This window comes from Cataglyphis hispanica, chromosome 13, assembly GCF_021464435.1.
Source record: "Cataglyphis hispanica isolate Lineage 1 chromosome 13, ULB_Chis1_1.0, whole genome shotgun sequence".
NCBI lineage: Eukaryota > Metazoa > Arthropoda > Insecta > Hymenoptera > Formicidae > Cataglyphis > Cataglyphis hispanica.
The window spans coordinates 4,987,866-5,013,514 of record NC_065966.1 but is presented as its reverse complement, the minus strand read 5'-3'; the positions used below and the strand labels follow the sequence as shown (position 1 = coordinate 5,013,514).

General features: G+C 36.0%; 2 protein-coding genes across 3 annotated transcripts in view; one reads left to right on the top strand and one right to left on the bottom strand.

The window, feature by feature from the left end:
- The window catches only part of LOC126854217 (phosphatase and actin regulator 4B), a 203,850-nt gene that overhangs the window by 169,381 nt on the left and 8,820 nt on the right, over window positions 1-25,649 (bottom strand). Inside the window, exon 1 of one of the 2 annotated variants that reach the window (XM_050600731.1) lies at window positions 12,407-12,553. The exons of the other annotated variant lie outside the window; for it this stretch is intronic. Within the exon in view, the coding sequence (XP_050456688.1) occupies window positions 12,407-12,440 (34 nt within the window). The 5' untranslated portion in view covers window positions 12,441-12,553. Of the gene's footprint in view, window positions 1-12,406; window positions 12,554-25,649 lie in introns of those variants that run through there. 2 annotated transcript variants of the gene reach the window in all.
- LOC126854282 (uncharacterized) lies at window positions 20,085-20,916 on the top strand. Its single transcript, XM_050600867.1, has 2 exons — window positions 20,085-20,215; window positions 20,486-20,916. The coding sequence occupies exons 1-2, from the start codon at window positions 20,128-20,130 to the stop codon at window positions 20,845-20,847; spliced, it is 450 nt and encodes a 149-aa protein (XP_050456824.1). The 5' UTR covers window positions 20,085-20,127; the 3' UTR covers window positions 20,848-20,916.

Below are 25,649 nucleotides of genomic sequence, written 5' to 3'. Positions count from 1 at the left end.
GGTCGCTCTGTTAGAAAGTATGCGCGCTACATGCGGATGCACGTCAGTAATCAATAGTAAGAGATACAGCCTTTGAGTAACTTGCAATCGATCCATGAATCTGAATCGTTAAGGATCGTGAATTTTATCAAATTATTGGATCTTTTTAAATGTACGAAACATTGCATTGCGCAATATTTATGTATTATAAGTACAATACTTTTGAACCATCCCAAAAAATTATTATATGAGTGTCTTTGTTAGAATATTAAATCAAATTACCTCCTAACAGAACATAGTTCTCTTTAATTAAACATAATAAATTACGCGTTCGTATACAAATAATTACAAAACACAAACTCGCAAATTTGTTCTCGCTTCATCTCGCATCTGCGATGCGACTTACGTAACAGCGAGATAACATGAACGTAAACCTTGTACACATTTAATCTATGCGTATTGCTAATGGCATATAAGACTAGCTTATTTAGAAATTAGTAGTTATTATACACATTACAAGGATTCTGCAAAAAACATAATGTATTCACGGCGGATGTTCATCGGCTGAAACATTAATTTCTTTTCTCTTATGCAACTTTACGTACCACGCATTTCTCTTTCAAATTTCCTCGTCTTATTACATATCATTATTTTCATATAAATAATACAGCTAGAAAAATAACAGAGTAAAAATACATATCCGGCTATTTTTTTTAAACATATCTCATTTCGGAAATATATATATATACGTATATCATCTCTTCGATTGAACACTTGCATGAAATTTATCGATTTATTATTATTACGTATCAACAGGTCAATATTGCGACGCAAAATGTTGCATTGTATCGCAGTTCAGCGGTCAAAGAACTCTCGGACACTCGCCGGCGCGATGGCAAAGTTAAGCGAGCTATATAAACTGTCCCCTGACCCGCTTCACCGATCGTTATAAATTAAGGTCACTCTACATATTTCTGAAAAAATAGCAATCTGCCGGCGAAAGATCTTAATTACGTTTCGCACTTAAAAAGTGCTCCGCCGCATGCACAAAGATCTTTAGAAAAATCTTCATAACGCTCATAACGATTCATTTATCAAACAAGAAATATTAAGAGATCCATTAGGATTGAGCCTCATTATTGTCTACACGCGAATCAATACCAAGTTCCGAGGATTCTTCGCAGCCGCCCATTTCAACTTATTTCAGTTGCAATAAAGAATGACTCTCAGCTGACCCGAATTATAAGACAATTTACCATTAAATGCCTGAGACGTATAATTAAAGCAAAGTGACAGTGCATCAGAGGGAACCACCACAGGCGTCTCGAGCAGCTGAGCATTTATGCGGTCCGACGCGTACTTTCGCGCTCCCCTATACTAAATACAGCTACTTACGAGACACGAACAGTTGTGCGAATTACACGCCAGACGAAAATATCGTTCATAAGCGGAGAGAAGTCCTTTCCCGAAATCGCGCACGGAGAATGGCCACTTTGAACGATGCAATTTACCGCTTGCACAACACGCAACACTCGTGGGTTGTAATTCATTACTGCAGATTTCGCTGCAATGTAATTTTTTTTCCGCGATATTAAAGACAATATCGGTAAATTTCAGAAATCAGATTTTTCAATTTCACAAAATAGTACAAATAATTAATCTTTCTTAAAAGAATCATTATGTAAAATTTAAGTTCAGCACAATGTTAGATTAAGCAATATGAGAGCAAAGATTTATTTAGATTACAATATAAATTTTATGTTCAGTATTAAAAATCCTTCTTTCTTAAAAATAATATCTGCGTCACGAAATTATGTAAGACTCATTACAAATATTAATCAAAATATAAAAAAAAAAATGTTGGCATACTTATAGTCTCTTTGCAAGGTGCAAATTACTCGCATCGAGGTGGAGGATGCCACTTCTTTTTTCTCTACCTTTAAGAATGAACCGCATCTTCTCATAGGGAAGAAGGCGCAGCATATGATAATCCTCAAAGGAGATAATAAACAACATATGATAGAAAGAGAACAGCGCAGCGTGCGCAACACAAGCAGTGGTCACCCATCCTTTCTGTTGGGTTGAACCAAGTATGCTTTACCCGTGAACAACGCCGAGAATACACCAACTAAACGCCCTGCATAGCGTGTATGATACGTGGCTACTTGCCAAATATAATCTCAAAATTACAATAATTTACGGCAAAAACAAATCACGCTTTATTTTGTTCAAAATATTTTTATTAAAAACAATAACTTGTCAATTTATACTAAAAAATATATTAATGATTATAATATTCTTTCAAGATTTTTTAATTAAAACATTCAATTAAATAAGGGTGGAAGAACGATTATTATAGAATATTAAAGAATATTATAGAATATTAAAAATATGATAAGATAAAACAAGAGTATACAAAATTGCATAGACCGATGTAAATTTAAAGCAACACGAAAAGTATCGCGTGAGAAATTTAGGATAACCAAGTTTGTCGCACGCCTATCAGGTTGTTAGCTAAGCGTCTGGATAAGATGTTGTTCAGGGCGATAATGACGGGAAATTAATGGCAGGGGAGGGTGAGAACGACAGGCAAAGTATAAGAGATTGCTTTCCTTATTATCGTGTAGATCCAGCCTGCCTTCCTCTATTAGTAGTTGCGATTTCGACGGAAATTATTGCGGTAGAGCGAAATTATTGGATCTTTTAGACCGTAAAAGCTTCGTTATTATTACCATTGTATCCCCTGTCAAGTGTAAAATCTCTCTTTACAGATTCGATAAAAATTTTCATTTAATAAACAATAGAATATTCATTACATTATACAATCGGTTGACGAATCGTATATTTTTGCAGCTGAAATGTTTGCACGTGACAGTAATTGATAGACTGCAATGCATTTATCATGGTCCAGCTGTATTTTATTCGCAGCGACAAGTCTGATTCGGTACATGGGAGATAATCGTAACGACATTCTTGGTTACAAATTGCAACAGCGAATGATGAAAATCGTGCTCGTCTATTAATTTCTTTATTTCTCCAGCAAGCTCCACGTTTCATTCTTTCTTTCCCGTCTGTGTCCAACGATTTTTCAATGATATCAATCTTAATCAACCGAGTCTCGATATAATTATTCGCGGACTTCGCGGTGATTTTAAATACGTTTCTTTCATGTGCACTGTATGTTAATTTTTTCTATAGAATTTTTCAAGACATCTCTCTCTCTCTCTCTCTCATCAATTCATCATCTTATCCACACGCTCATATAAATCGTTATATTTTTTAAAAAAATTATATTTTTATCATAATGTGTGTAACATCTATTTTAAATATTTCCTTTGTATTTCACAATGTTAAGAGTAAAATCTGATCCCCTACGTCAAATCTATAGCTAATAAAAAAAAATATATCTATGCATTTGTTGAAATTAATCAGCGATTTTTATTCACGAATATTTTATCGTCCAATGTTATCGGGACATCGCACGTCGCTCGAGTTGTGGTCATGTATCAGCAAGGCGTCCCTCGCGTTTATGACTCGCCGCACGTGGAACAACGTCAATGCAGTAAAATTAATAGCACCCTCCATAATAATACGCTTGATTTATCCCGCGCTCGTTTTATCGGCGTGTTACGGGGACGGATCAGTTTTTTGCGTATCCGCCGCAAATATTGAGCTTGAAATCAACTACGCTTGAAAATGAGTGGACTGTGTGTGTGAGACAGAAACAACGCGTATATTTTTAAATCGAACGGGCATTTACTTTGCGCGAAAACCATCCCTTCAACATTACCTTCTTGATTTATTCGCGACGCACAATCGGCATTGCAATGTTTTATATCTTATAAGAGACATTGTTCTGCGAAGAATTGCAAAAAAAAAATAGGAAAAAAAAACATAATTATTTAAAGAAACAACTATTAAAATAAAAAGATGGAATTTCCAAGCGTCTTAAATTTTCCAAGTTTGTTTAGATACTTCGTGAAATCGAATCGATTTTGCATCTTTACTTTCAATTAAAAAAATTAATTAAATAATTTGATATAATGAATGGTTCGACTTTTATTTTTGCAACTATTATTCTCCGACCCAGAAAATTAAATTTCCTTAAAAACCATGTGGAAAATCGGGATATCGGCCATATACATTGCTTTCTGTTTTCCACGTAAGGCCTCGTTGGAGGAGCGCAAGGAAATTCTTCGGATAAAATTCTTCGGATGTTCTTGTCATCTGGGAATTCCACGAGTTTCATGAAGCTGGTTTACGAAACCTCACAGTGCTACAAAATCGGAACAGGGCGGTTCGCGATGATCTATATCAGATTCCCGAACTGAATATACGTCGAATAAGATGAGATCACGAGGCTCTTTCAAATGTAATGATAATAAAAAAAAGTCATAATGTTATCTAAATCATGAGTCCGGAAAAATTTTTTTTTTCTTCTATATATACTATCTTTTAAATATAATATACATACAAATCCACACAAACAAAATCATATATGTACATAGGAAAATATGTTAAAATATAGCATATATAGAAAAATAACTTTTAATAAATTTTCTGCATCGATCGCCGGAATGCAGGTTTGGATATATCAATCCGATTTCGCGTAGCCGAGATCAATGAAGATTAAATGAAATAATCTGTCTCTCCTTCCTTTCTTCATGGCTATTCCTCCCTGCAATAAAACGAAGGAAAGATACGACGCTAATTTGTATCGAGTTACTCAATGTACAAATGGAAAATTACACGTTTTTTTTTAACGATTTATCTTTCCCGAGCATTTTCTTCGTTCTGCCGCGCATTCTTTGATAAATTGCTCCAGTTATTATTGGAACGCCATTACGTACCGGTTTCAATACGTCGAATCAAGAAGAGAAATAATTGCAGAACGCACTTTATATGAGTCGTACATTAAGGCTAGCCGCGACGTTGAAAGAGAAGCGAATTGTCGCTTTGCTCCTGTTATTAAATTTCGAATTTTTCAATTTCTCTAGAGCGCAATTTCTTATTCTGTTCTTATTTTGTTACGACACATTCAATTAATTAACAACGATAACCGATTTAATTTAAAAAATGGTGATAAAAAAATAGATAATTCAACTTTCCTAACAAATTAGTTCTGTTACAGATTTTTATATTTTTGATGATATAAATTATTTTTAATGTATAAAAACAAGATAACAAATCACAATAGAAAGAATCGAAAGAGTTTCGGTATTCATTATTTAAAGATATTTAAAATATTGCTTAGCGAATTGATTGCGGATTTTAAGTTGCATTTTCTGAAATGGATAAAAAGATGTCTCTTAAAAAAGACACCGCCATTGATCATGGATATAAGAATGTGAGATAAAATTATAAGAAGAGTCAGCAGCGTCTCGACGGCTTCTGCAGCGTAAATATACGATAGAATTTCGAGGGAAACGCTGCGGATTCCTGAGAGCACTTCACATCAATGCACATTGAATTCTACAAATAACCGCGGCGAATGCAACGAGATTTTCCTGCAAAATGCACCGTAAAGGACGGACGGATACGTGTTCGAGAAGACAGCACGTGCGCGATATTGATTTTTCGCGGGTCGATGAGATTCATCCTTCTTTTTCCTCTTCTCTCTCTCTCTCTCTCTCTCTCTTTTTTTTTTGCCTAGATCGTTCCCGGGCTTTTAAGAGCGAGTTGCGTCGCGTGCGTGTTTGCTTTCCTATATCGAAGAAATTTTCCAACGAGTCGAATGCAGAAGATCTTGCATCGGGGAAGTGACGTGAAGCACAAACTTCTCGCGGATCCGTAGAGTTTCGCAATTATACGCAACGATTCGCCTCTCGAAGTTAGTAAAATGAGCACAAGTTGCTGTACCAGATACATTTTCAGATTTATTCTGCATAATTGTTTCACTGTTACCGTGGAAATTATATTGCACACATACGTTACGTAATCAAACACGAATCCATTTATTATAAAATTAATAAAAAGAAAAAAAGAGACTTATTCTCGAATTATTGAGAGAATCAATCGTCGAGTCAAGAATTTTACTCGCATCTCACAGACCATCATTCGCTTGTTTACATTTTATAAAGATGGAAAAATCCAAATAAAGTGAGCAGAAAACCGTAGTAAAAGAAGATTCATAAATATATCAATTTATATGCGCACACACATAACATTGCAATTTGAATGCAAAGACCTAGATAAGACCAAATAATCTACTCGGATTCTGTAAACATAAAATAATATTTTCCACGATGGAAAACATAATAGAGCAATTGGCTTCTTAGCCGGAAGCGATCGTATTTCCGTTTTTCATTGATGTCATTGTGAACTTAGTGTCGTAGTCAGAAGCGTTTGCAGTCGCCGATCGAAAAACTGCAGCGACTTCTATTGGAATGAGCAATCGCGGATAATATCCTTTCTTCGTCGATTATTAATTAACAAGTATCACGATGTTGTTAATGACGGAATGATTAAGAGATGATCTCCGCAGTGCAACGGAGAAGATGATGCATCCGCTTGCGCGGAAACTGTTTCGCGAACACCCATCTCGCGCCCGAATCAATGGCGCGTATCACGGCCCCGCAACCTCCAGTTATATCACCGCAGTTTTCGCGAACAGGATGGCGAAAATGTGCCTTCGGAAGAATAAAGTGTACCGCATTTCACGTAAGTTACGCGAACAGCTCATCGTTTTCTGCATTTTTCCGGGATAAATTTCTGCAATAAACGCGAAACTGGCGCGCAGGGAAAATGTGTCGGAGTGACAGGAATTATCCTCGCCGTCAGACGCATTCTTCCCTGTCGACGTAACTAACACGTTCAACGTTTATATAGTAGAGAATATTTCACAAGTCGTGTAATTTCTTTAAATCGTAGAGATATTATCGGAAAAGCTAAGAAAAAACGGAATTGTTCACAATCTTGAAAGCAATAAAAATATTTATATACATCTTTCTCTCTTTTATTCTCTTCTGATAATTAAAGTGTCATATAAGAAAATAAAAGATCAAAAATATAAACTAATAAATTTTCGAACAAATTTAAATAACTTTTATTTCAATAAAAATATCATAAACATGTATATTATATTAAACTGATATTAAAATTATAAAAATAAAAATCTCTAGCATCTAAAAAGAGACTTTAAATAAATTATCGATAGTACTCTGAATATTGATTTTTCCTTCTAAATTCATTTCGGAATAACATTCTATTTTTATCTCTCGAGATCGGCGTAACAAATTTCTACGACACCCATTAAAGGCGATTAGAATCGCAAGATATCTAATCTGCCGCACGCGAAACTGCTCTTCATTAATATCGATCGTTGTATCGCAGCTCGAATGCCACAAGAGCATTATCGTTCGCGGTATATTACTGTGATTATCAATGGCTAGTTCCGTATCGCCATGTCTTTTGCAGAACCGTTCCGTGAACAAGTTATTCGCAGACAAAGCGACTGCATATGAAACACGTATCTACAGAATAATTAAATGCAATTGACATCGAAGGAGATCTTTCTTGCAAATTTTTTTGCAGATTAAAATTTTCCCGGATAATTAAAAGAATCCCATACACACACACACGCATTTGTAGGGATAAGATGCGATTTCGTACAATTCATCATTTCGTATAATTCATTAAAAAATCTCGAAATCTCTTCATGTAATTTGTATAATACCTTTAAACCAAAGCGCTTGTCCTCGATTATTAAAGAGACGAATTATCTTATCTGACGATGAAAATCTAATTAAACCATAATCGTATTCGACAGATATATAGATAGAGAGCGAAGCGAGCGAAAATCGCTCACAGAGTCAAACTAGGCGGAAGTAATATCATTTCCCATTTACTATTGCTTGAAAAAGTGCGGTAAGAGCATAGGTGTCACCAAAGAAGAAGTGCATTTGCATTCGCCAAACAAAGCAAACTTCATTGTTAGCATGTAATGGAATGAAACAGATATGAAACGTCACTGTGTCGCGTATTTAAGGTAATGTAAAATTTCCATTTTGAAGCCGAGTATGTCGAGCAATTTCCCACGTAAGAGACATCACTTCCCAAATTTATCTTTCACATCCATTATACTTACGAAAGCATATCTTCATGCACTGATTACGCAACATGATATTCCGTTTCGTTTCTCACTCTACACAGCAATGTATATGACTACGACAATTATTATAATGAGCAGAATACAATTACACACGACCTCTTTTATATTTATATTCAAACTCATCGGTTCAAACTTGAATTTTAATTTACATGAAAAGCGAGAAATAATGTTTATTTTTCTTTAAACAGTAAATCCTCGTTTATTAGAAATTTAATCAATTCTCGTAGGTTATAAAATTTTTTACGACTGATGGAAAACTTTACAAGTACACGAGACGATGCGGTAGCAAACCTGTCTTTGGCTGCAAGCGCATGAAGCTGTTATTGAAATAGTTTCGCGAACAATATATTACAGCTTATAGCGAAATAATCTTCCCTCCCCTGTCAATGGCAAATATCCTTTCTAGACTCTAAGTCTAAACAAAGGAAATTTTCAAGATGTATCATAATAATCGTTGTTAAAAGTCCTAATGAGGCAAACTATCGCGCGTCATCATAAGATCAAAATTACGGAGATATATTTGCGCGAACAGTTTTCATGAGAGGGATTGATATTTTACGAGCGAAAATAGAGTTCCTTTTCAACGTATCTATTTTATCAGTGGCGCGATACGAGCTTGAATAAGCGCAGAAAGATACTCTTCACTGTCATTATTTTTTCACGACCGTCGTATTTCGTGACAATTTTTATTGCACCTTCTTCACGCTATCGAGAGAAACTTTTCTTTTTTTTTTTCTCTCCGCGCGAAATTACTTTTTCACGACTGTCGTTTTCGCGAGCGACGACTGGCCGATTTTCGCGAAGTCTGCTTACCAATTTCCGCGTGCGCTTCGCGCGAGTTTACAATGTATTATCGTCGCTATATCGAGAGTGCTCGGAGCCATCGAGAAAATCGATGAACGGCGGCGACGAGTTGGTGGGTGGGGCGTGAGCTCTTGCGAGAAAAAGCGAGACAAAGCCGATCGACCTCCCCCATCAATGATGATAGCGGGGTAACATTGGTGGCTCATCGAGTTTTTCAACGTCGCGTTCCTGCAGTATTTCTTGCCTTATTCAATAACCGTGCGCTTTCTGGACGCGATGTGCTTCGCTCTTATCACGTTTTTTTCCGACAGCTTTCATCCGCAAACGCTTCTTATCCGATCGTGTCAACGAAACTTTCGCGATCAACGGGAAATAGAGAAATATAAAAGTCAGAGCAAAGAAAGAAGAGACAGCAAGGGAAAATAAATAAGCAACTTATTTTCCTTAGTATCTCTACTTTTCGCGGCAAACCTCAATCTGCTGATAGAAAGCAATGAAATGACATGGAAATACTGTATCTTTCTCGAGCAACTGCTCGTGGCTGAGGTGAAAATGGAGTAAACATGCGAGTGATAGCGCGACGTCTGCTTCAAAGACGCTTCTGACGTAATGCTGGAACATTCTGGACAAAATAATGTCGCTGAAAATCCTGATAAATGGCGACCACAATCCAAACGTAAGTATCTACACGAAATCGGGATTATGAAAGAAATTTATGTGCACGAGGTTAAAGCGTGCTCATTAAATCATCCAAAAGGAAATCATACCAATCTTTTGTAAATTTTATCTGGGGATCTTAATATCATGACATTCTATTGAATAAATGCTTGATAAACTTTATACTTTTTGCTGAGTATGTGTATTATGTAAAGTTCGCTGAAAATATAAAATTAAGATTTCCACAATTTTAATCACATATATGTGTGAAATAAAAAATATAAATAATATTGAAGTATCATTTGTATATATATATATATTATTTTTTAATAAAAAAATAATACAGTTATATGTTATATATGGTTAATGCGGCAATGTAGAAAACTATATTATATTAAGAAAAATTGTATTCTTTAAATTTCTATTACGGCGAAATCTCACATGGATCATTAGATAGTGAGAAGCCGGGAAGGCAAAGACCCATGAAGCTGTTGAGTGTGTCACAGCATCCGTATCTAAACTCGCACAAGAAACTCTCGAGAGTAGCACTTTAAACGACAAACATCGTCTCGTATCTGACTCTATATGCGCGCATTTTTCTGTTGCATACGTTTGCGATAGCAAAGCTGAGTTAAGTGGTGAAAGGACGAAAAGGTATTTTACAGCGAAATCGTAGGATCGTTCAAAGTGACGAAAGTAGGAGACTCGAAACGTCAGATGCGGAGAGTAAAAAGAAGAGCGATTTTCCATGGAATACAACAACGATTACGTAACAATGAGACGTGCAATGTCAGCTACTCTCCCGGGGACGCTCTTGAACCCATGGAACCCTTCTCTCAAGCCTTTTGCAGCATCAGAACGCGTTGAAGACGCAGACCTAGGGAATTGTTTGAAAAAATAAACCGCCTCATAAAAAAGTAACACAATCTCTCTCTCTCTTGCGATTAAGAAGTACGGGGTTGAAATTATTTATTGCAACGCATCATAGAGTAAATTCCCATTGTTACGCGAAATAACTCTCCGTCAATCAGTAATCATTATGTAATAATGCAAGAGAAAGAAAAATTGGATGTATTAATTTTTTGACAGATATTTTAATAAGATATATATTTTCAAGTTGTTATCTTGTGCATTTTATATTTAATTATATATAAAAGTATTTATGTAATATAAATTAAACTTTGAATACATTTTTGTGATTCAATTGATCGGAAAAGATTTTCTATTTCGAACGGAAGCAAATCAATGTGACTAAAATTGCAATGCCTTTTTTATTACTATGATAAATCTTATTATAACAAATTTGATTGTTCGAGTCCTAAATCGAGTTTAAGTTCAAATCTTGTTTGGTCGAATTACTAGACAGTCATTATCGAAATGAAACTTTATTATGCTGAAAATTTCGTATAACTGATATAATATTAAAACGAAATCACGGAATCACTTATGACATTTCTTTCTCTTTCTCTTAACGAATTTAATTACGTGTGTTTTTATAAAATATATTATTATAGTTAAAATAATTCTATAGTGGTATATTAAACATTATGAAGAATTACTAAGAATTTCTTCACAAGATCGTACAGGGGCTCCTGGAAAAGGACACTGCATTTCTCGAGAACAATCGATGACCTAAATGTCCATTGTCGTTCGTTGCCAAATCGACGTACAAGATATGCTCTTTATTTAGATGAAGTGCTCCGGTCGGAAATGTTTTGGAAACGCGATGTTGAGATGAGCTATGCTATGCACTATATATGCAACTTATCTATTAACGTGGTGAATTGAATACTTTCCGACAAAGCCACAAATTTGCATATGTTATATTATATGCAATTTTAATAAACATTTGATGCATAAATAAAATAAAAAGTATGTTGCTTTGAAAAATACGTGTGTGGAAATTTGATTAAATAAAAAAATCTTGAACGTCAAAATCATTTATGTTCACAAAATTATATATAAAATATTGCAAATATTAATTTCTCGCAAAAAAATTTCTTATTCAATCGTGCAAGTTGATTGAAATTTATGGAAAAAAAAATTCCTTTATTCAAACAGAAAGAGCTTAGAAAAAAAGTTTTTAAAATAGTTTCACTATCTGTTATTAAAGAAAAATTAAATTTTTAAACATGACTATGATTTATATATGATATAGGAACTGGGAGACGTGCCGGCACAACCATTTAAGTTCTTCAACATTACTATGTAAATGCACATATCTCATTATCATTCCCAAGAAAGTCCGTGAGCTTCTAACCGCAGTCACGCATCGTGGGTGAACATTTTCGCACAGGATTGGATGAAAATATATATTATAATATTTATTGCACGTCTATGCAAGTACAATAAATTCCATCGCGCAAGCAAAGTTTATCGTTGTGGTACACATATGTGTATAGAAGAGCTTTTATTCCGTTACTCATGTAGAATATCGATGATAAATTTTTTTTCGCCCGTTCGAGTATATGTCCGGGTATATGTAACGTTCGAACGAGTGTTTAATGAAGCGCAATAAATTTCGCGCTTTCTATTCTCAATTAATATACCATATCGAATACACTTATCTTTTATCCATAACAATTGTTAATTTTTTCCTCGTAAATCTTATTACAGCAAAGTATCGTTATAAATTATTTCGCGAATGAAAAAGCACTACAGTTAAAATATAAAAACAAGCAAATATATACGGATATATAAAAAGTAAAAAAAGTCGAATAAGTCGATAAAAAAAAAAATAAAATAAAATAAAGTTGAAAATAAGGCATTAAATATTAAACAAATTTTACTTTATATATAATAATCGGATGAGTAGTTAATAAACTATGAGAAATATATGATGCAAAATGAACATACCATCCTTGAAAGGTCCGAAGCGCCACAAGCTCATCGCGCAATACGTAGAAGACACGCAGCAATAGCTCACGCAATATGCACCTATTTACATTATCTCACAGACAATTCCACAGACACACCATTTTTTTTCCCTCCCAAACCCCAATGTCACTAAAGTTTTTGAGACAAGGTTATCAAACTTCTTGCGTGACTCGCAGAAATAAATTTATGTGAAGGCTCGTAAGTCTTTCTACAATGTTCTAACGTCAAGAAAACGAGTTTGCACTTCTGGCACAAAACTTAGCGCTTCGTTTTAATTCAATCAATTTACGTGCTCATTTTCTATCACTTATACAATTGTTTATCTTTATTATCTCGATATTTTATCTAAAAAATAAATAATTTTAAGTTGTTGACAAGATAAAAAAAAATAATAATATAAGATACTTGTTGACAGGTACATTGTTGACAAATGATTTGAGATAAATGAATTTCTTCAATTTTATGTAACTATTATAAATAATGAAAAAAGTTATTCTTTTCGCTGACACGTCACTGATTCAATGAATATTCTACTATTTCAATATTCAATTTTGTTTCCATTTTGTCTCTCATATTTACGTAAGCTCGCGATTTATTTCCGAAAGAGAAAGCTTTAACCGTTTTATCATCATCCGCGAAGACAGACGCGTTCGTGTGTATCGTGTGCACGGTTGCCATTACTTTGCCAGCAAAACGCACCCCGAAGTTAACTTTATCCCCCTAAGGGGACAACACGGAATGCGTCCCCTCAGTCGTGGTTAACAACTAGCCTGCACATGAAAGACACACCCTCCGCAGACCGGACGAATACACTGTGGGCGCGACCGCAGGGATATTTACGCTAGCGACTCGCCAGTAGTTGTTTCTTTAATTACAAACCGTCTGCGCGACCGCGCTTTATCAATTCGCGAGTTCGGTCGCTACGAAATTACGTGTTGGCGTAATGACATTTAAAGACTTAGCGATACGCGCGAATTTACGCAAGCTGTTCCACGTAAATTCAATTTTAGCAATCACGATCAACGTTATGTGTGTGTTAAACCAGACGAATAAATACAAGCTACAACTGTAGATTTCTCTCTACATTCAAACTAAATAACATTTCCTATTAACGGTATCTGTTGATACACGCTACTGATTGAATACAAATTTCGTATCGTAGATTCATTCGTGAAAATCAAAGACGTGTAAGCTCGATAATTTCGACTGTTCAAGTTACTTTTATTCACATTTTTGTTGAATTTTCAAATCATTCGTCTTGTCAACGATCAAATATTTTTATCCCGAACACTTTAGTATCACTTATAAAGTAAAAAGTTAAAGCGTGTTGATCCTTTGATTGTTTTCTCGGTACTAATATACCTACGTCATTTAGACGATTCGCGTATATCTCGCGCGAGATTATTCTTGACAGAAACGATAATCTTATCTAATCAGCATATGTGTCACATTCACAGGTTGACAAACGATTCGCTTGAGCGATTTAATGTGTATTAAAAATCGAAAATTTATTTGTATCGCATTCACACAAGTATGAATTAAAAAAGTAACACTAAACAAACGGTCAACACAAGGAATACTATACCAGTAATTAAAAGTCTCTCCTTCTCTCTATTTAAATTTTTAATGAATTTTTAAATCTCATTTATAATATTCAAACATTACGAATATATTCAAGTGTACGGTTTGCAATATTTGCAAAATTAATGTTATCAATTCTGTGAGTTTCACACGTCCGTTAACACAGCTCAGCTAACTTGCAAAGTCTGTCAACTTCCAAGAGCACGTTTAAACTCGCAAAATTCTTAAAGTCGACATCGGCAAACGGCGGCAAAAGTCTGTAAAATTTCCAAGCAAGTTCGAGATTCACGTTATTTCGAAAGAGCACGATTTATCAGAATCAGTGTAGATGATCGCGCGATTTCAAGCGCGGGAATTCGCTATTTTGATAATCGAGGTCGACGATGTATCATCGCGCGACGAAGAGGAGGTCAATTGGAATTCGCGCGTGGCCGTTCGCGTGAGCGGTGCCGAGTACACTGGAGTCCGCGGCGACCTGGCCTTCGTGTTTACATTGTACTGAAACGTGCTGACGGTACCACGCCTTGCTAAGCTTCCGTCGTTTCAGGTAACACACTAACACCGGCGCGCGACGCTCATTCGCCGACACTCAAACGCGATGAACTATCCCCTTCACGGGAAAGCCGCTCTCTCTTTCTCTCTTTCTGTGATCAGCCGACCAGTAGATGATCGGATTGTGCGCCAACGGCCAACGGCGTCGTGCCTCGATGCTTCCCCGAACGAATGTCGTCCGACCATCGTCGCGCGATCGTCCTAAGAATAATTTACAGCCGCGATCATATACAGTCGCACAGTTACACGACACAAATAGCATAGTCCGCGTGATAATATCCGCCATCATCCGAGCGGAGCCAAGTGGGAAGGTCATGGGATATCTAGTCGATGGCCATTTCTCGCTAGATAGGGGTAGATATATTTATTACCAAGATCGATGCCAAGAAACATGCCAGAGTATGGCCTTTCGACTAACCGACTGAGCTTAACCGATATTAATAAAATCATCCCTCGCCTTATCATCGTTAATAATTTATATATACCTCGATATCGGTTATTAATATTATGTTTAATTCTTTAATTCAAATATAATGGTATCGTGAAATCGTCGGTTGAAATCAATGTCCTCAGTCGGACGAAATATATTAAACCTTTTAACGATTCAATATTCATGATATATTCTCTATTATGAAAGACCGTCAATCAAGCGCGATTCACCTCTTCGGCAAATCCCCTTCGTCAATATGCGGGAGTCACGGGGTAGAGATTATCGAGTGGCTGAGCCACTCGGGAATTCGATCGAATCTCCTGCAGTGCAAAAGAGGGGACCGGGAAACGCTCTACGTGATCGGACTAACGCCAAATCTCAAAAACAGAAGATTGTGGACCCTACGCGAAGCGAAGATTGAGAGAGGAAGTGCGATTCCCGCTCGCCGACAAAGGAATTATCGGACAATAGTTATATCTCTCGTCGAGTATCCGTAAGGTATAAAAGATCACCTCTTTTCGCGAGATCAAAGTTTATAAATGGGCGAAGATTCTTCATCATTTCGATTACTTTTTTTATAAAAAAAAAAGAACTTATATATATATATAAAATATGATATAATTATTTATTTATAGCAAATGTAAAACTAAAAAAGATTTATTTCTTATAAAATTATAATTTATTATGACATCTTGTCAACATCTATGATGATGATATTAAAATTTTCTCTTAAATAACAAATGCTTCTTTAAAAGAATACATTATTCTTTTCTGAACGAATTTGCTGTTTCTATAAAGCGAGAAAACCTAATTGAATTTAAGATTAATCAACAAATGCTGGTCTCTCTGGTTTTAGCGCAGCGAAAGCATCGTTATACATACACGTTGGCGACGAACAACATGTGGGAGAGAGAGAGAGAGAGAGAAAAAAAAGTGAACAACCATCGTAGCTCGATAAAATAACAAAAGCTGCAAAAAAACGCAACGTATTCTGCAACCGGAAACGCGTCAGGAGATCTTAACTATTCAATGAACGTTTGTCCATTCACGGTACGTGACTGTGCATTATCTGTTTCCGTGCTGCACTTTGCTCAAATAAACGCTTATCAACGGAGGAGGGGGGAGGGGGAGTGGGGACCCTTGATACCGTCGTTACATTGTTTCGCAGTGATTGGAAAAGGCTCATAAGCTCATAGGAGTATTCCTTGACATTCTTTGTGGGAAGCAAAGACACACGGCCGCACGGTTTACTTCAAAGCTCTAGTTAGCGGTAACCTAATAACGATAATCAATCGACGAAGCGTCAAGCGCCTTGATCGCCATCGAGAATCTCATGACGCGAGTATTTTTTTTATGAACACTGAAGGAAGAGATCCCTCTCTCTCTCTCTCTCTCTCTCTCTTTATGCTCACGAGCTGGAAAAGATTTTCGAAGTACCGAGATGTCATTCTCCAAGTTCAGTGGCGGAGAAAATAACCTTGAAAGAGAACTTTCCATCGATCGCTAAAATAGATTTGCGGTTTTAAAAAATGCATGAATATGTTAAAATGTATCATTCAAGAGCAGACAGAGAGAGAGAGAGAGACGTTAATTTATCAAACTTCAATAATGCATTAATTATGTCTTAATAAATACAACAAATGTATATACATTTGAAAAAGCTTTCCTTCGATAAACGTGAACAAAAAAACTTTACGAAAAATAATTATTCCATTTACCGCAGAATTTAATTTACGATTATCGCGAGAAAGAGCGACTCTTTCTTACATATAATTTTGGCAAAATTATTGAAATCGTTTTCGCCGGTTTGCTCTTAATCCGATAATTCCATAGATTATCGATGCATCTACATTGGATTCGCTAAAAGATTAAAACTTGTGCTCTACAGTCGAGATAATACGTTTGTCGAAGTCGCGTACTGATGTATTATGTATTTTTTATGCATTGTTAATAAATGCAGATTATAATTTTTTAAAAACACTTTGTTAGAAAAACATGACATGAGTGGTACGCTACGAAGATATAGAAAAGGATAAAAATTTATAAATAATTGTCACAACAAACAATAACCGTATCAGAGAAACGGCGGAAAATAAAGGTTCTTTTCGGACAGTGATAAAGCGTTGCATTAGAATAATTACTTTTTCATTCTTGACATTAAAGTAATGGCAATTAAATTGTACGGTACTTTAATCTGTTTCAGGATGTACATACATTTTCGCAAAGCTAAAAATTTAATTAAGCTCTTTAAGCGTTAACTTTCTAAAATCTCCTCAGCAAACGAGAGATATCACTTTTCATTTAAAAAATATGTCGTACAAAAAGATTAGAAAGAGATAAAGATAAGAAACGTAAGCGATATCAGTGGAAAGAAATCCCTTCTCAATCCTCACTTATAGTTAACGCGGAGATATCATATAATAACCGCTTAGTAACCGGCATTGTCCTTCATACCGGAAGAGGGATTAAGCCAAAGACTAATGATGGCGATTCTCACTTTTCAATGGAGCGATAGACCATCTTTTATCATTTTCGCCGAGACATCCGCTCGGGTCATGCATTTATTCTCTTCCATTTAAGCCTGCGAGAGGAATAAGCGTTGCGCTTCAGAAGCGAGAAGCGGGAAGCAACGAGATCGCTTTACGGCTTGGTAACGAGCTTAAGTTACACGGTCTCTCTCTCTCTCTCGTAATGGCTCAGCCGCGAACACAACGGTTAGGTACGCGGGCAATAAAGTTTCACGTCAACTAAACGCACAAAGAGCGACGCTGAACTTGCAAAGGGAAACTCGGCGAAACGTTTGTTATGCCACGGACAGTGTTCTCAATGTTAAGTCTGGCAAATCCGATCGAGCGATTGTTGCAGGAGTATTGCAAGGTCTTCGTCTCCGCATCCGGCGGAGTACTTTAAACAGTTTAAACTATACGACGGGCGATGTTGCTCGAGAAGGACGAGGCGATCGATAGGAAGCTTCTCGATCGCGCCGAATACACAACGAGAAACACCGACACACATACAGAGCGATTCTGTTCGACTCGCAAACTCTGCGGGCTCGAGTCCCATGGGAAATTACGTAAGCGATAATAAAAAAAAGTTATTCATAATTTGCATGAGTTGCAATTGCGCGTTTCAATTCCGATTTGCTAGAAAGGTGTTGTCGTTTTCGTGTATGTTCAATTGCGAACAAATGAAAAGCGTGATGAGAAAAATTCCGCTTTAGTTTCTTGTTCGTGCTGTGAATCGCACGTATCGATAAATGTAGAAAAATATTCGAATCGAAATGAAGTGTCATCGTAGCACAATGTCGTTTGTCAACAAAGATGTGCGAAATTCCTCTCAGAATATTTAGATTTATGCGTAACAAACATTGATGAATCCGACTGTTGCGGATAGAACACTCGCATTGGCCGGCTTCGTTAGCGAAATTAGTCATTCGAGTCACGTCTTCGTATTAACGCCTCGCCTTGTTATTCGATCGAAGAAACCGAGGCGTAGAACAAGTGTTGTATATAAGAAACGCAAGATATGTCGCGGCATAATTCACACGAACTTCAAGACGTCCATTAAGTACGATTTATGTCCTGTGAGACGACGCCTGCACAGTACAATGAGATTCGTAATGTATCTCGCAATTGTTTTCACGGCGCTCAACTTCGTTAACGCTTTACCATTTCCTCAATTTGGCGATGGTGAGTTAGTTCGTCTCAAGTTATCTCGCTGTCCGATTATCAATTCTATCCAATTGTATTTTCAAATCTGATTTGTAAAAGTTACTAAATTTACGTGAGGACTATGTGAGAATCATATAATTTTGCATCCAGTGAAGATCTCGAAAAGAAATTTTGTAATTATTTTGTAATTATTAAATTAGCATGGCTCTATATACGGGGAAAAATTTACACACAACTTTAACAAAAAAGCTTATAGTTCTCGAAAATTAAAATTGATTTTTCTATATAAATCGCATTAAATAATGTTAGAATACAAAATAAAATTAAAATGAAAAAAGATATTGATACATATCCTTAACACGAGAAAAAATACTATATATAATTAATATCTTTAATAATCTTCATTTTACAGACGGTCGAGAGGGGGGATTAGCTGCTGGAGACACGGTATACTACAGATTTCCATTATTCTGGTACAGGAGATCTTTCTACGACGACAATGACGACGACATTGTTAATGGAGGTGCAATTCTAAACGGAAATCGAAAATCATCTACCGTGTCCTACGTTAATGTCGGGTAAAACACAAAATTGAAATTGATTATGTAGATTTAAAAAGAAACATATATTCCTATCAAGTGCTATGCGCGCGTAAATGGGCGAAAAATATTAAATATGATATAAAAATATTTTTCTGCGAAACGCTACGGGTCTCTCTCATTTTAATTCTTTAAACAAACACGTATCACAAACATGCATAGCGCTTAATTAACAAGATACAACAATTTGTAAATTCTAATACAGAGGCAAAATGAATATTTAAATTAAACGAAACTCTAATAAACCGAAACATAAAGGAAAATTGTTTATTTCAATAGTGCCGGCTGGGGTCGTTGAAAGAAGCAGAAAAGAAAAGCTGTTGGAACATCGTGAATATATAAAAAGGAATTTCAGTTTGTGTTTTATTTAAGTTAGTATAAGCTGCATATATAATTTATTTAATATCTGTTATTTAAATTTTCTATTATTTTCTTATTATTTTATATAAATAGGGACAATTATATGTTGCTTATTTCTTTATTTTAAAAAATGTCAATCGCAAAGATGTAAATGACATTGCTTTGTTTTGCAAGCAATTTTTATTATTAAATATATGCAACAAAATAAAACTATAATAATTATATTTAGTATTTCCTTTACAAACATAATTTGCGAATGTCAAAATCACAGTGGCTTTCGAGATTTGCGCTATCTTAGTTGGTCGACGAGAAGCATCTCAATAAGCGGATAAACAATAATTAGTTTCTGCGGAAAGCTACATTTGCCGCAAGGATATCGCCACCTGCTAAATCCATGGCTAAATATTTGCTTACATGAGATCATTGCGACAGTATATATAAGTGATTGCGCGAGATGCTAAGCCAGTATCAGCTGTAAACTAAGAGGTAATAGAGCGTTAATTATCAATGAAACATCAGAGTCTCTATCGATTCGCTCTCGCTCTGATAACGGCGATCGAAGTGACATCGATACCTATAAGGAATTTCGAATTAGGTGAGTCTTAGGGAAGTGCATTCGAAGTGATATCCTGAAGAAAATCAGGGACTTTAAAACTCTATCAATTATATCAAAATATTTAAAAATCTCTCCGAATCTGTGTACTAGCTTCACAAAAATGTTCAAAGAATATAAGATTCAGGAGGACAATCATTAAGAGAATGATAATATTTTCAAATATTCGCGAAGAGTTATTTCAATTATTGTGAGAGCAGAAAATTATTCCATCTCTCACAAGTGACAACATTTACTATAATATTGATACAGGAAAGACTGTCTGGCAGAACATCGGGAAACGCAGTTTTTACGGACCATGGGATATCTCGGTAAAACGAAACGGGGATTACGTCGATTATAATGATTATGGTGCTCGCATTAAACAATTCCGGCCTAATAATTTGCTTTCATACGACGATGTATCGATATCTAATGGATATATCGACGCGCTGTCCCCGCCTTACGATAACAGTCTACCGGAATTTAACACGTTACTCAACTCCGTGGGCCTTGCTGATTTCCGCATTGGAGTTCGCACCGGTGATTGGATCGACCGGAATACTGATAGCTCCAAGGAACGCTCTTCCGAGGATATTGCTTCTCAGAAAATCGATGAAGATACGGAAGTCTAATGGCTCTGCGACTCTAAAGTCATAGCGAGAGAGTGAAATTGTATAAAATAAAGTGCTCAATTAATACTATATGTATATTCAAGGACTTCTCTTAAAACTTTCTAACAATTATGTCAGAGAGAAATTAATTTTATTTGCCAAGTTGACGAGGTTATTTGTAAGTTTGAGAAGATTGATATCCATTAAGTATTTTGTATAAATTTTCAATATTAATTTATTTTTCAATTAAGTTTTGTTCTAACACGTCCAGAATTCAATGCTTTATCTAAAAATTTAAAAAAGCCGATTTTATATAAGCCGATTATTTTATATAAGAGATTATATATACTCCGATAACGTTTTCTGAAAACTAGTCGCGCAAGAAATAATGTCGAAAATATAAACTCTTTATATCTTCAGATTTTAATCATAATTCGACAACGATGATTTAACGAAAAGCTTGTTTTAACCATTTGATTTTGGACACGGAAATCTTAATGAACTCTTTATCTTGAAGATCGCGGCGATCGCGGTGGTACGTTGTCTTGAGAGACGACAACGTCGCCAAATAAAGTCGACTCGTCGGGGACTCTCACGGCGACTCTCGCAACGGTTAAACGGAGATTCTCCTGAATATTTAACGAGGCACTAAAAGGATGAGCTTTCCCAAAGTTGCAGCCAGCCAATACGGAAGGGAACGACAAAGTTGCACGCGTTTTTTTTTTTCGATTTTTTAATCTCAGATCTTCATGAATAAGTTGTAGCAACAATATAGGCGCTGTCACTTTTTCTTTCTTTTTTCATGGGATGCGAGAATAATATTGTGGCCTATAATACACGCGGCTTATTACGCTCGCGAAGATTAAAAGAGATTCTTCTCGCCTCGCGCGAAATGTTCGACAGTTGATATTAAAATTAAATTCAACAGAATTGCATGCATCGAAAGTATCGATCTATTTTTTATTTTATATTTCATTACATTTTAAATATACGTATTATTTTATCGTTTATAATCTGCAATATCGTTGCAATATTCCAAGCGACAACAATAACTTTATCAATTCGCATTATTACAAAGACTGGATGACAAACACTTTATGAATCGCGCGTCCGTGATGAAAAAAAAATCTCGTGCAAATATGTCGCGCAATCACACATTTTTAATTAGTCCCGAATTGCACTTCCGAGTCACGACGCAATATAAATTTATAATCTACTGTTCACGGTCGCGATCACACGCGTAAACGAATGAAAAACCATGCTCGAATGGAGAGGCAAATGTATGACAACGAACGGTATAGCAAAATACACGTTGATGAATATTAGATCGTGAGTCCTATGTTTTTGTCGACCTTGGGTTAGCGAAACATCGCTCGCGGAGAGAAATATGCCTTGAATATTCATACTAGAGATTGCACGCTGATTAAATGCAAATTAAATTAATCTCCTTTCTGGCTGACCAGATGGTTCGCGGGATATCCGCTAATTTGGGCGCGGTTCGAGAGTGCCTTTGTACATTTAGCACGCTCCACCTTCCTCTCGAGATTCATAAAATTATCACCATTTATTTCATCGCAAAGCAACGTCTCTATCATTTCCATTATATTTATTCGAAAATAATTACCATAAAGAAAAATATAAATTTACGTCCAATCAACGTTTCGATAACTTTTAAATTATCTTAAAAAAATCGCGAAAATTTAAGTTTAATGTCCTACATCTGTTTCGCTTATGTATGCAATGGTCAATTCGAGAATAGTAAGGTAAATAAATTTTCGCACACTCTCATCTATCGTGATAAAATTCATTTACTCTGAATTTCAAATCATTAATCTCCCGGAGCGAGGCGCCCCAGCTCTGTATCAAAATGATAGACTGAACCAAGTGACCACCCGAGTACCGAAATACACTCAAAATATATTTAGTGTTATTCGCGATAGTCTCTTTAACGCATGCCTACGTGCGACAAACACATCCTATCCACCCGCTAATGTGACATGGCCGCGTTCTTCGGCCGACAGTTCTGACTTAACTTTCTGTCGACGCGGAAATAACAAAGACGAATTTCGGTCAGCATCTCTACTGTGTGACTGCGCAAAATTTAATTCTTACTGTGAGATTTAATGCCACTCCTTGACGTGCGAGCTCGTAATGTTCGCTGATACCTCGCGGGAGCGAAAATGCGCGACGAAATGGATTTCAATTAAGTTCAACGCGGATGGCGAATTATTTCTGTCACATTTCTTTCAAAAAAAAATCCGTTTATATTGCGCGAGAAAGTGTCCCCGAGCTTGATCGACGTTTGTAATTAAAATTTTGACGCCTACCAAAATATCTGAATTCGCGTATAAGAATTTATATAAAAAAAGTTAGAAAAAAAAAATTAATTAACTTTCATATTTTTTTCAGATTTTTCGAATTTGTTACTTATTTGTTAATTATATATTGTAAAAAGCGTCTTGAACATATTAAATTATCCTCACATATTTCTGAGAATGGTATCTGTCATAGTTTCCCCCAAAAAAATTACAAAAACATTTCAAAATATAAATTTTTGAAATTTATAAAAAAGTGAAAAAAATCTCAAAACTAATAAGAAAAATTCTCGCTAAAGTATATAATAGAAAAAGAGATATCGTGTGAGTAGAATTGAGATGTTTTCTCGTAAAATTTCACATTACGACACCCTCGTTGTTTTATTAGCAAGCCTGTTTCCGTGATCGTGCTCTTAAACGGAACGACTCTCGTTTCTCTCCGCAGAACGAAGGTAGAGTCGCGCCCACAATAGGTGGACATGATAAACGTGTGCTCCCGTTACCCTTCGATCTCTCACAACCAAAGATAGTTCCGTGGCGCGGTCGCCAGTTGGAATAGGAGAAGATTTATGGCAAAAAAAAGAAAGGTACCGCGGTCTATTTGTACGGCTCCTTGCGTTTCTACATTCTGTGCTCGTCATGAATGCCCGCAAATCTCTCAGCATTCGCGCGGTTCTTTGGCCGACGAATCGGAACGGTCAGTTCGGCGTCGACTAAAATGGCGTTCTATATCAGGACCTTGTGATTTGTCAGCCGAACTTTGTCGGCGAGAGTACGGTGAGTAATGACTCCTGGTGGTGATGCCCTAACTGTGTTTGCGACTTCTTACTCAAGCCTACTTCGCTCCTGATGTGTCTGAGTACTAATGCCAACCGATCGTCGAGAGGGTAATAAAAAGCAATAGTTATAGCAGAGTGATTGGATATCTCTGCGTCTCAGAAAACGTCGCGAATTCAAGATTATTCGCTTTCTTCTTTTAGCCGTAAAAAGAGACATAAAAAATTCTAAGAAACACGACGAGACGGCGACTCGTATACTAAACATCATTTCGCTTAAGATACATAACGCCTCTCTTCCACGGAGATTTTATACGCGACATTTAACAACATTCGATGCGCGAATTTTGATTAAAATTTTCTATTTACAAAAGTATCAAGATAAAAAAATATATATCTTAAGAATTTTGTTTATAATTCTCACGTGAAATTTTTGCAAGCGTATTTCATCGATTGTTCTTCTGTCGCGCGACTTGTCAGTAAAGAAATCTGCATTCTTTGTCGACGATCCTACTCACTGTAGACACGACAAAACTCGCGCCTCGCAGCTACAGACGAAATGACACGGAAAACGAAATGCAAATTGCTTTTCTTTTCGGCGTGCAATACAAAGCGCGATTTATCGAGAAACTCGTGTGCAACTATGTTCTACGACGGTATCTGTAACTTTTCTCATACATACTTTTCGCGGCATCATGACTGACACGGCGATATATCGCCGTCTCTCGAGAAATCAGTCTTGCCTGTCAGCTGACTGACGATTCGGCCGGGTGAAACATCGCGCGAAGAAGCCGCTGAAAAACTTATTACTTTACACGTCGCAGCGACAACTTGCTCAAACTTTCCCCCGACTTACCAATAATTTGTATTTTTGACGTTTCACGTTACATATCTACACGTCACGAATATATTCTGTACTCTATGGTTCGATCGATTGAGAGAGAGAGAGAGAGAGAGAGTGTTTAAAATATCGAGTCGGCTTTCAATCAAAGTATGTATGTATGTATATACGCACACACACACACACACACACACACACACACACACACATATCGATAAATCAGATGCATCATCAATTATTTATGTGTTGCATTGTCATTCGAGGAACACAATATCAAAAAAAATATCAAGATATATTTTCTGTATAGCGTGAAAATAATACTTTCGGAGAATAAATTATTTTTCAAGTTGTGAGTTGAAATATCGATAATCAGTGTTTTGAAATATTTAAAACGTATTTAGAAATTATATGTGCTAATTATTTTATCTCTCCCAATTGATATATATTACTAAAATTCAATCATAATTAATGACGGGCCATTCAAACGCGCGATTAATCCTTCTTCATAAAATAACAAAATTTTCTCATCCGACACTAAAAACGTCATCCATAATATAAAGTGTTATATAATTCGATCGGTGATGTGTGTGCTTATTACATATCTCTCCTATATAATTATAATAATCATGGATGTTTACAACCGCGCAATTATCTCCAATGTATTATTATTTATGGGCATCACTGTACTTTACATTGTATTAAACTGTCATCCCTCATTAATTTATGATTTTATAATGTCAATATCAATTATACCTGCTAAAGATAATCGTATAGGTAGTATTGTTTTCGATAAAACTGCATCATTTGCAAACAACGATCCTTTTGCGTTTAACAAAAAATAATAAAGAATAATGTACCTCTACATGAATCGATTTCCTCATTACATCTTTG